The 12,755-nt window shown below is 40.9% G+C and overlaps 1 protein-coding gene across 11 annotated transcripts in view; it reads left to right on the forward strand.

The window, feature by feature from the left end:
- Positions 1-12,755, forward strand: part of LOC126916483 (uncharacterized) — a 274,193-nt gene that overhangs the window by 169,617 nt on the left and 91,821 nt on the right. The window contains exon 1 of one of the 11 annotated variants that reach the window (XM_050722320.1): positions 3,146-4,357. The exons of the other annotated variants lie outside the window; for them this stretch is intronic. Coding sequence (XP_050578277.1) covers positions 4,299-4,357 — 59 coding nt within the window. The 5' untranslated portion in view covers positions 3,146-4,298. Of the gene's footprint in view, positions 1-3,145; positions 4,358-12,755 lie in introns of those variants that run through there. 11 annotated transcript variants of the gene reach the window in all.

Genomic DNA, 12,755 nt, shown 5'->3' on the forward strand with positions numbered 1-12,755 from the left:
CCGATCCAGGGCAGCAAATCGTCTCGGAAGAGCAAGTACACGCTGGCACCGGCGTCGCAGAAAAATCGGCAACGAGAAGCCGGGGGACGAGAAGGGAACCCGGACGCCCGGTAACTGGGCAACGTCCCACATCAAGCGGCTACGTCGCGTCGGAAACAATATCCACCTAAATCTGCCTATGAATCCAAGTGCTTGGCTTGGTATCGTTGCCCGATATCCGAGAAACGCTCTCCTCTCCGCTACGTCTCTCTTTCTCTCTCTTTCCCTCTGCTCTTTCCTCTCTTGGCTGTGTGTCCCGTTGCAGGAAAGCTTGGGCTCGGCTCGGCCAGCCTGTAATCTCTCTTATTCTCTCGCTGTTGACACGGATGGAATTAAACGCTGGCTGCTATACACTGTCTGTCAAAAGTTCATGGTTGTTGCAGGCTTCTAAGAAGGTTTCGGGAGACGATGGAATTCGATTAGGTTATTAACGTGGGATTAAACGTAGGGCAGTGTGTTATTGTTCCAAGATGAAAGCAACTTGTTTGTGGTTGTTTGTAGTCGTTAAGAAGAGTTTCCGATTGTCGAGGGTGTCAAGCAACGTGGAAATTTTTGGACATTTAGCTGTGCTAAGTGGTCGAGAAGCTTTTATAGGATGAGGCGATTGTTTAAGTTCGAGGTGTTCGAGAGATCGTCGTGTTAGGATCAGAAGATAGGATTAAACGTAGCGTTGTGTACATTGTCGAAAGTTTAAAGGTTGTCAAGGGTTTTAAAACAACCTGGAAATTTTTAGAAATGACATTTTTAGAAATTTACCTTTGCCGGGTGTTGAGAAACTTTTGGGACATAAGATAATTATTTAATTAAGCAAAATTAAGCAAAGTCGAGTACACGCTTTTTGTTCAAAGTTTGATATTCTAGAGAGCTTTAAAACACGCGAATATTCTTGGAAATTAGATTTGTAAGCTGCTGACAAGCTTTTAAAGAACGAGATCGTTGTTTAAATTCGCAGTTGCTGGGCCGAATAATCAAAATGGATTATTTGTGTTAAACTACTATTTCGTAACTTGATGTTCTACGTGGTGTTGTACGAAATGTAGTATCTGTTGATACAAGCATCATCAAATAAATTTCTACCATTACGACAATTACTCCAAACGATTCCAAACAGAAGCTGAAACGTTACTGTAGTCAGATTAAGATCGATAGCTGCCTTTAATTTAAAAGTAACCGTACTGATAGCTTCCATAAAACAATCTTGCAACGAGTGAGTTACTCGATTATCCACAATATCTGTGCCATTAAATTTTGATCTGCAACAAAACTCATCGAAATCCAAGCTCGTAGAAGTCCGTTTATCTGAATCCATTGAGAAACAAACGGTCCATACAGCTGGAGTTCATTGATTCACCCCACTACCCATGGTTTCTCATTCAAATCATAAGATTTGCATGATCCTACTCAATCGAATCAGAATTTCAGTTAATCTTTTCCAGAATGAATTTAACAATATGATGAAGGAAACCACATGTTGGTCACTTTCTATTGATCTTTATTATCGTTTATCGTACGATGCACAGACAATATACACCGAAAAGATTAAATACGAGTTCCTTATCATACGATAAATGGTATTCCAATGGCTACAAGAAGTATTTGCAACATTGCTATATTTATTACAGTATTTACACGCTAATTAACCAAATGCAAATACAATAAGTTTCGTATTACCAGCATTTTCAATGGTACTACAATTTGATACTACGAAAATGAAGCATAAAACCTGAAAAACAAAACTTACTTAACTTTTTTCAGTATACAGACAAAAATAACAATTAGACTGGAAGTGTTTGCGCGTTTACGGCAGATTTGAAGATGCAAATATGCGCGTAATACGGAAAAATACACCAACTACCCAAAGCATACGTAAAGTACACTTTACGATATTTGATACATCTCCATCCAAGTTCCACTTTTCTAACTACACTCTTCTAATTAAACACATCAATTGCAACGAATATCCATCGCAATAGCAATTGCCCTACGACTTTTGAACGGTGGTGTACGCTGGTTGAGTAGTACTCCGCGACAATCCCTGTAAAGAGACATACACAGAGAGCACCCATGGATGCAGCTGCAGCCGCAATTGGCTTACCTGTTCACGTGCTGCGCGAAGGTGACCGTGCCTCCTAGTCAGGAGTGCATCGAACGAGGTATCCAGGCTGACACCCACGCCAGAACGTTTTCTGGGCCGAAAAATCGCGGGAGAGCGCCGTTCACTTCCGCGTGGCCTGCTGCACCGCAGTTGGGAGAGCGAGAGCGCACGCAACCGAGCCAGCCAACAACCGATCGACTCGACCAACCGAGAGCCAGCCAGAGTGCAAGCGAGCGCAGAGACCCGGGTTCCGGGTCGGTTTTTCGCCCTGAAAACGTCGCGATTGTCGAGGCCCAGCCTGGGCGAGCCGGGCGTGACCAGTTCTCCATTTTTCTTTCTCTCTCCTTTCTTTCTTATTCTCTCTTTCTATCGTATCCTGGCTTTCTGTGATCTCTTTCGTCGCCCCTTTTCTCTCCGCGCCACTCTCCAGAGAAGCCGCCTTCCACTCGCCAGAGAAACGCGTGTCCGTCTTTCGAGACGCGTCGCCTTTTCCTTTTTTCCTTTTCCCTTTCCTTTTTCATCCTCCTTTTCCTTTTCCATCGGTGAATGGTTGTCTACAGAGAATTTTACGTAAGACAGTCGAGGCTAGGATGAGGTTAGCCGAGGCGTGAGGTTCGCGAACACTGGTTACAGCTTGATCATGCATGGTGCACAGATACGTGAATGATTTTTCCAAATGACGGTAGGATGGCTGCGTTTACTCGTCGAGTTTAGTTGTTGCGGCTATTGTTGTTGGATCGAGTGTGGGCTTCGAAGGTGGACTTTTTCGACCATGGTAGGGACTATGCGTCATTGACGAGCGTTTGCTTTTCGTGAGGACCCCTTCAGCGGGCAGAGAATTTTTGTATTTACAAGGTGACGCGTGATCTTCAAGCGTATGAAACGCTTGCAAATTCTCATACGAATGTTCGCAGCGTTAATCCTTATTTAGGATATCATCCTTCGAAGATTGACGAGATTTATTCGTAAACGGATGACGAGATGCGATCGGATCAGCTATCGCCAGAGACTCGAAAATTGCTTTCGATGCTCGTATTACGATTAACGATTGATCAAAGGATTTGGTAGATTGATAGCGTAATCACATTTTCCATCTGCGCTGGATCAGTCTGTGCTTCTTCGCCTGGACTTCAAAAAACCGCGTTCATACTCAAGTTGTTTCCAAATTTCGATTAGTCACGCCGGCCGTCACAGACGAATCGCGAGGAGCAATCTGATCGGATGCGAAGAGAAACTGAGAAATTACTTTCGATGCTCGTATTACGCTTAACGGTTCGTCAGAGGAGTCAGGTATAGTAATCACGTCGTAGCAAACCATATTTCATCTCCACTGGATCAAACTGAATTCTGTCCCCTGAACACCGAAGAACGAGCGAAACGCGATACACGTTGATCCGCGAGTTGTTTCGAAAATTCGATCAATCACGTGCCATAAATGGATCACCGGTGTGCAATCGTATCGGTCATCTACGGAAACTCTAAAACCTGTGAAATACTTACTTTCGATGCTCGTATCGCGATTAACGATTCATCAGAGGATTTACGTATCGTAATCACGTCGCAACGAGCTATTCTCCACCTCCACTGTATCAAACCGTGTTCCCTCCCCTGGACACCCACCGCCTGTCCCAAAAGCAATCTCCTCTATCCCCTTTCGCCGTCAGGCAACAGTGGAGCCATCCAGTGAACAGGCGTCGCGTGACAGTAAAAGGTGGAAGAAAAGAGACGAGAGCGCGCGAGCGCTCGTCGACCAACGCGATCGACCGTCCAGAGAAAAATCGATTTCGCGGTGTAGGAAACGCCAGAACGCGCGGAATGGCACGCGGTGCATCGATCGCTCGATGGTCGATGGAGCGGCGTGCACTGGCGTAGTCGTCGATCCGTGGCCGGCCGCGAACATACATACGCCCACGGAGGTTTTTCACGGTGTTGCTCGCCGGTAAACACGACGTGACGAGAGACGCACGTTCCTCACAGTCGTTTACAATCGTCGGATTGTTGGATTTTGCCAAGAGGCACGAACTCGGTCAGACGACACGAATATCAACGGTTTTCTCGTTCGTCGCGTTTAATTAGCGCGGGCCCCGTTCGACGATTCGTGTTCGATTTCGCGTCTCTTTCCAGCCTCTTCTTCTTACTCTCTTTCGCCGTCTTTCCGGTAGACATGGTGGCCGGCTGCATCGACGAGAACTCGTACATCAAGGTCCTCCTTTTGGTCGAGAGGTATTTTGTATTTTATATTTTTCCTTCTGACATGTTATGCTTGTTAGTGTGTTAACGTGTTCGTGGGTGGCTCTGAGAGATCGTACGTGTGGGTGGGTATTAGGCTGGTTTTATACGCGTGTTTTACGTACGAGAGTGCGATGAAAGTTATTATATATTTACGTTGATGAGAAATAGAAAGAGAAAATCGAGCCAGGTGATTCTCAGGCGTTCGGTGTTCTCTGAGATGTTTGACACGTTAAGCAATCCATTTTGAAGGTTTAATTGAGATTTTATATTTGGAAAATTGTATGTATGAGTGAGTACTAGCTTCGTTATATATATATATATATATATATATATATATATAGCTTGTATACGAGAGTGCGATGAAAGTTATTATATCTACGTCCGTGGGAAGTTGAAAGAGAAAATCGAGCGAGGTGATTCTCTGATCTTGAGTGTTTTTACAGATGTTTGATCTCCTAACGTATCAATTTTGAAGGTTTAATCGAGGTTTTGTATTCGGCAGATTGTATGGGTGAGTAGGTATTAGGTTGATTTGATAGGTAATTTGTATACGTTAATCGGCATTATTTACGTTGATAGGAGGAAATTGAGCCAGGTGATTCTCGAATCTTGAGTGTTTTCAGGGATGTTTGATTTCCTAACGTGTCAATTCTGAAGGTTTAATCGAGATTTTACATTTGGGAGATTGCGCGGATGGATGGGTATTAGGTTGGTTTTATGCATAATTTACGTATGTTGGAGTTGCTTACGTTGATGGGAAATTGCAAAAATATATTGGTCGAAGTAATTTTTGGATCTTGAACGTCAAGTTTGGCTCCTTATGGCGTAAATTCTAAAGGTTGAAATGGGGTTTTGTATATCGTAAGTTAGCTGGATATTAATATTAGAATAGTTCATATTGTCATCGATGGTATTTGTTAAATAAAATAAAAGAGTACAACTTCGAACAAAATACACTAACGTTCGATAACTTAACTTGAAACTGTTGCGCTTATTTTTCGTCCAAGCAGCACCTTGGTAATCTTTGTATCATTCGTAGCTATTAACTTCGATTGATTTACATAAATTTAATCTAATAATTCGTTACGTCATCTAAGAACAAATAAATCGTTACATAAACTTGTTCCAGAATGTTAAATTATTCATGAATCTTCAATAGCTAAATCAAGAACATACGTAGACACGAGAAAAAGCGTAATCCATCGTCGATTTTCGATTATCCTCTTGTTTTTCGATTATCTGCAAGATTCCTGGGATATTTGATCGACACTCATTAATCATAAGCTTCTCGGAATATTCTTTGAATCTAGTTGGCGCTAATATGTCGAGCTGAAGACGGTTGGAGACGAGCGATTAAGAAGGCGCGGTTTCCTGTCGATCCGCGAGATTAAACGGAAATACGTGTTCCATGAATGTCAAACGAGTCGTTTCGAATTGAGAATTTAGCGCCGGCAGAGTCGATAACCAACTATCACTTGGATTATTCATATAAATAACCCATGTGTCGGTATAGATAGCTCTCAAATAACGCGATATTTCCGCGCGAAAATCCATGTACTATTATTATGATTCTGCATTTAGAATAATAAAGATCGAAAGATTTAAAGAGCGCCGATAATATACAAAAATATATAAAATATCCAAGGTGGAATATTTGTCGATTGCTAGTAAACAAATTATTACGAAGATTCCATTTCTTTTAGTCTTCGTCAGAAAAACGTGAAATCGCTCAAAAATCCGCAATCTAATTACGTATAACGATTGTTATCGAACACTTGGAATTTCTATAGTTGAATGTTATACATATTTATTAAAATTCAAATTTTTAGATGAAAGTTGCATTTTTCTTTTTTTTTACATAAAAATAGATAGCTGAATAGAAACGAAGATGTAATCGCTGGAAGATAATAATCTATTCTTCACGCCACTTTGATATTCATCATCGTTTCGATTATAACCCAGAAACGGTTTCCAAAACGAAAACAATCGGTAACACGAAATCTGCAACTTTCATATACCTATCCTCCTTATTCTCCGAGGAAACCTACAGTGTAGGTCAGAGTAAGAGCGAGCGATAATAACCATAATCAGCCAGAGCAACGTCCACCGTATCCTCCTCTGTTTAACACCGAGAGATCGAAATCTCTCTTTTTTCCCCGATCCATTTCAGACGTAACTCGATTTCTTTCTCCTGACTGATCCTCCATCTCGATGTTTTCTAATCGTTCGCTCGGAAGATAACCGAGCAAATAACCGAAACGAATAAAACAAAGGAAAGGAAAAAGTGGAGCGACGATCTAAGGAAACGATATCGAACGAGGGGAATTTCTTCAGCACACTTTTCCCGCCGCGCCGGTTTGCTTTTCATCGGCTTCACCACGTGTTCCGGCGTGCGTCGCTCGTAAAACGTACTTCCTGATGATCGTAAAACGATTTCTTGCGCCTCTCGCGACTCCCTTCACGGGCAATTAAGGGGAATTGGGTCGGCTTTGGTCGGTCGCCTCTGGTGAAAGATAGTTTCGCCCCTCTTTCGTCATCCTCGCCGGCTGCGGCCGCTGTTAGATGCAAATACGCGGCCGATAATCGCGTTCCCAGTCGATGCTGAGGTCGTTGATCGTGGAAGTAGGAGCTTTGTGAAAGGAAGGGCTAGAGGTGACGCTGTTTTCATCGGAATTCATTTGTTTTGGTTCGCTGGTTTATTAGAGGCGGTTAGCTTCGTTGCATTTGCATTGATAGCCACACGACTCAACAAATTTCAAAGTTGCTTTTGCCGAACAGAAGGTCTACGTTATGTTTTCTATTTTTATCCCGTAGAACGGTATATTTATAATTCCATCAGTTTCGCGTCAGAGGGCAAAATTACTATACTTGTGGCTCCATCAGCTTGGCCTTAGTTTCGCACCAACGCTGCCTCATCTTCGCTTGTTTTGCGACGCTACGAGCCGAAGGTCGTAGTGTTCTCGCGGATAATGGCGTACCTTGTCAGCCTTACGACGTCCATGGAATTACATTTCGAGAACATTTCTCTAGGAATTTTCAAATGTCTCTCCTCTGGAGTTTACAATTTTCGAGCTCTGCCGCTGTCCAAGCTAAGCAGCGATTTCTTTTATCGACGCACGATAGAAGAGAAACGCGATGAAAAATTGCTACGTTAAATACGAAGAGTTTTAGCCTTTTGTGGTTCGTTTATTCGTGAGATTGCTCGGCTCTAACGAATAAGAAATTTGCACGTTGAGTATGAAGGCTTTTGAGATTTTTCGGTCGAGATTTTGAAAGAGCTAGAAAGAGGTTTTAATGGAAATTAATTTGCTTTGATTCGTTCGTTTATTAGAAAAGATTACTCAAGATTACTCATAGTTGAGGATTAGTATGTCGACTATGAGGTATTTCGCACCTTTTTGGCTGATCCATTTACGGTGTTATTGGATAAGAGAATAGTACGTCGAATATAAAGAATGTTAGAATTTTTCTAATCGCAAAGTAAGAGCGTAAGGATGATTGGTATAATTTGTACTTCGTTAATCTTCAGTCTGAATAATCGAAACTACAGTTAGAATTCCAAGCGAAGTTTGTAAAAAATGCATATTCAATCCGAAGAATAGAAAGTACAGTTAGAACTCAAAGCAAACTTCGTTACAAGTACATAGCTTGCAATTAATCTTCGTCAAATTGAATCTTGATCATCGTTTGTACGAGAAGAATGACTCGATGTTCTAAGGCGAGCAGTTGATAAAACGGTTCCTTTTATTTAGAAAGAAAATTCGTTAACGCTAGTAAATTACGAGAAACGTTAAAAAAATCAAGAGAATCAGAAAATTGAAAGGGAGACGCTTGCATCGAGTAAACGATAAATAATAATCATGGACGCTCCGAACCACAAAAAGTCCGAAGAGGAAATCTATCGAAAACGAGTTTATTCGTTCTTTCCTCGACTAAAATTAGAATTAAAATAGAAGAAACGCGATCTACAAAGAGATAACGTGTTACCGTATAATAACCATCAGGAAACAACATCTCTATCGGGTTGCACACGAGGTTGTACGTTGTACACGCTAGAAAAGACAGTCGTTGAACCTGTGCCGTGCACAGGGTGTACCGGCAACTGACGTGGATTAATTGTTGCTGGCGACCAGCGGGGTTGTCGCGATTTTTTATCGGATCGCGGCGAAATGACTTCATCGTTGCCTCCGCCGCGTTCGATTGCGTTTTATTAGCGGCGGCCCCCTTCGCTTATCTCGATGCAACTCGCAAACTCGACGACGCTTCTCCGTTGAAGACTTAATTGCGCCGCTAGGCTTCTCCTTTCTCGTAGTTTTACTCAGCTAATTCTGACTTACAGACGCTGCACGTTTTCTCGCTTCAGTTGCCTCGTCCTTATCTCCGCTTCGTTCTTCGTTCCCTTTCGGTTTGGTTTCGCTTCGATTTCGTTTCCTTTCGATTTGCTTCCTTTATCCGTAGATCCTCCCTAACGTTTTCCCTTTCGATCTTTCCATTTGGTTAACGAGAAACAGATGAGCGATTAATGGTAACGATTGTCTCGGTAAAAATCGTTGCTACGTTGGTTCGGTTTTAATGGAACAATCGAGACGGCTGCGAGAGACCGTTTGAAGAGGACGGAACGAGCATCGACTCTGTTTGTTGGGAAATTTTTACTGTACGGCAGATGGGTTATTTTAACACATTTTTACAATGATGGTTTTTTAGGTTAAGAGCTTTGTTTTTAAGTGGAACACATTGCTAAATGTTTGTAGGTTTATTTATAGAATAACTTTCTCTTCTTTTCGATCTTGTATCGGCGAAAGTAACGGACACGTCGGACAAACATAAAAAACCACTAAATATTTAAATGCACAGAAACTTTATGTTCTCGTTCTCAACAACAGAACTCGCAAATTTTTCTCTTTATTTCTTCGTTGTAACGATCGTTTCCCATTGCGTATATCGCGTCAACGTCATTTAAATCGCACGTATAAAATAACGCGTTTCTCCTTCTTTACCAAGCAACGAATTAAATTGGGAAAAATAAGATAAAATAGTGTTCGTTGCTTCGAAACCGAACTAACGGAACAACGTTGTTGCTTCTCCACTTAAAATACCGTACGTTGTACGTAAAGCAACAAATTAAATTTGCAAACTAAAATTAATTATCATCTTCGTTACTATTTTGTCATATGAAATTATTTTTCATCAGAGCTCAAGTTTATTGCACATCTAACGGTTATCGAGATGCACTGGCTCCTTTGTTCTTTGAACACGCTGCAAACTGATCGGACGAGACTCATAGCATGTACGTGTCGTTTGATTTATATCGTCAGAGCGATCCATCACGAGGGCGCGACAATTTTCTAACCCAGGCGAACGTTTCCTCTTGGCCGCGAATGTTGATCAACGTTGGTGTTCATTACGAGCAATTAGAGGCGGACGTAAGGGAAATTACGAGGTATCAATTATGTGAACCGACAGGTCGCGCCGGGGGCCGGAAACTCGATTAAACCCTCGTCTGGTGCCGCGACGAATTCAGAATTCGTCGCGAATAAATCCGTCCAATTAAATTCACACTTCGCTGCAGAAAATTCTGTAAGTCAGATAATTCATATTTAATATTATCTGGCATAGGAAGTTGATTAAAAATTTGCAGATGCACGCGATTTCAAAATTCAAAGGAAACAAACTTTAAAATTCAGCCTACGCGAATTTCCCCAGTTACATTTTTTAATCGTTGCGGAACATCCTCAGCTGGAAATTTACGTTAAACGAGAACGAATTTCTCATTTTCCTTTCAAAAACATTCAGATTCCATATTATCGTCTTTATGAAATTGCGTTATTTGAAAATAAACTTCGAAATTCCTCTCGTACAAATTTTTCGAATTACGTTCTCATGTTCTCAGTTCGGAAAATTGTTTTTACTAAAATTATTAGAAGAATCCAAGGGAAACTATACCGCGTTTGTTTCAAATTTGTCGTGAATAAATATTGGCAAATAAATTCACTGCGGAAAATTCTGCAAGCCGATATTAAAGGTAAACGTTAAATATATTTCAGGCTCGTCGCATTCGTCGAATTACAAAGTTTGTTATTTTACATTTTTAGCCTGGTGCAGAATGTTCTCTGTTAAAAATGCTTTGTTAGAGTTGATGGAAAATTGAAGTTCGATACTATAGCTGTTATTTCACAAACTATTATTAAGATACTAACAACCAGAAGTGAATATTAATGGCAATGTATCGCTATTGCTCTATCGCGTTTGTGAAATTTTCGAAAACATTATTCATATAAAATTTTCTAAAGAAGGAATATTGATTCACGAGGCTTCCGGTTTCGGAGGAGGCAGAAGAATGTGCTCGTGGAATCCAGGTTGAGTTCCGACGTCGTGAAAGTGTGCTTTTCTTTCGCCGGAGAGATGAGATCGCACATTTTCTGCCGGGTCTGGCAAAAGACGCGCGTCGAGACGCTCGATCCGCATACGCCAAGCGAATTTCGTGGTCTCGATGATCGAATACTCCAGTCTCTACAACCATGAAATTTATGCAGAGTACGATCGAATAACACGTACAAGCGAGCATCAGATGATTCCTTGAAGGGAAGATAAAAAGAAAATGTAAAATAACATTTTTTCGTCCGAGACTTAGTTTTAGAGAAAACTAACTTTGGAAAGTTTGATACGTATACGCGAACTTGGCTAGTTACGAGCAAATAATCAGAAGCAGAATATTGCACGTGCGAAAACAAGTGAAAGGTGTGAAATAAAATTTGCTCGAGGTTTCATTTTCAAGAAAATAGAGCTCCTTCGTGTTTGGTTGATAATCTGCCTGGTAGACAATTTTCAAATTTATTTTTCTCTTAAACGAAAGGTATTACGAGAAAATGTTACTCTACATTTCCCACTGATCTTCGCATGTAGAATAATATTCCACCGATTATTTTCTCCTGTTTAGCCTGGAACTAGTCGTGTTCAAGTATACTCGATGAAGTTTCAAACTCGATTTTTTCGAAAACGAAGAGTCGTACGAAAAATTGTGTACTTTCTTCTTGTTTCTTCATCAGGACTCGTCTCATCATGTTCGTGTGTGTTATTCAGCCACATTTTGTATATATGGAAAAATACCAAACATATTTGCAGATACAACGAATAGTTATGTGAATTTACACATAATTATGCGTCGATCCATATAAATGACGAAGGAGTTTTCAATCCTCGCAATTTAAAATTCCTCTAATAGCGTTTAAGTATAGACACTTTCGTTTTTTACATGTACAATATCGACTATATGTTGAACTATTACTTTTAACAATATAAATACTAGAGCAAAGTACCCAACAAATTTCATATACAAACGTAAATTAATTTTCCTTTTGTCTAAAATTATCCAACCCCTTCGCCAATTCTCCGATTCGAATCAGAGAACGTCGCGAACGATTTATATCGACGAAGAATTACAATCTTATTTCTAGTCGACCAATCTGCATCCCCCAAAAGCCTACACGAATATCCACGAGAAGACTTGAAAGGATACGAAAAAGTAAAAAATAGCGCACTTTCTATTCTTCCTGCTACATGCAACAAGCCCTGGATACAAAAGGGCCAAGCAACAGGTGCAAAATAAAGGCGTGAAACGAATTGCAACGATCGATGGTCGGGACGCGGACGTCGAAGTGCACGCGAAGTGCAAATTGCATCGCGTAGTGCAACAGCGAGCCGGAGAGAAATCGGTAGAAATTAGGCCAGTCGGTCAATTGGAAGTAACGAACCCTCCGCCAACGTATTATTTCGAAAATGATCCGTGAATGGCGGCCAGGCCTCTCTTGACAATTAAGCGGAACCACGGCAGAGCCCCTGCCGATCGCTTTGCTCTCGTGTAATTTTCGTTTAGAATCCACATCGTCTCGTTTCGTTTCTATCAATTTAATCTCTTAACGTTGCAGCATTTAATTTCGAAGGTATAAGTTTAACGATCGCGACGAGAATTATTCTGTTAATTGGAGGTTGAAGATGAAAGGGGTGAAATTAGGGGAGAAACTGTTTTAAATAGCTTGTGTTATATTTTGTTTAGAATTAACGTCGTTCCATTTCTTGTCGATTTCACGAGCTTTCTTTTTTAATTCTGAAGCGTTCTTCTCTTCTGTTTCAACTAATCGTATTTCTTCGATATAGGGAAGGTTGTCAAGTTTGAAAAATCAGGATTGAAAATACGAAGGAATTGTCTTTGATAAGCGTGATCGCTTGTTTTCGATTTTTATGTCGAACATTTTCTTCGAAACATGGAAAGGTTTTTTATTTATAGAAAGGAGAATTTAAGAAAATTCGAGAATCGCGGCAGGATTAATATGATATGTTGAGTTTCTTACAACTTTTCGACATTGCTTCGTTCCTTTTTTCTTTTATACTT

This window comes from Bombus affinis, chromosome 5 (genome assembly GCF_024516045.1).
Source record: "Bombus affinis isolate iyBomAffi1 chromosome 5, iyBomAffi1.2, whole genome shotgun sequence".
Lineage (NCBI taxonomy): Eukaryota > Metazoa > Arthropoda > Insecta > Hymenoptera > Apidae > Bombus > Bombus affinis.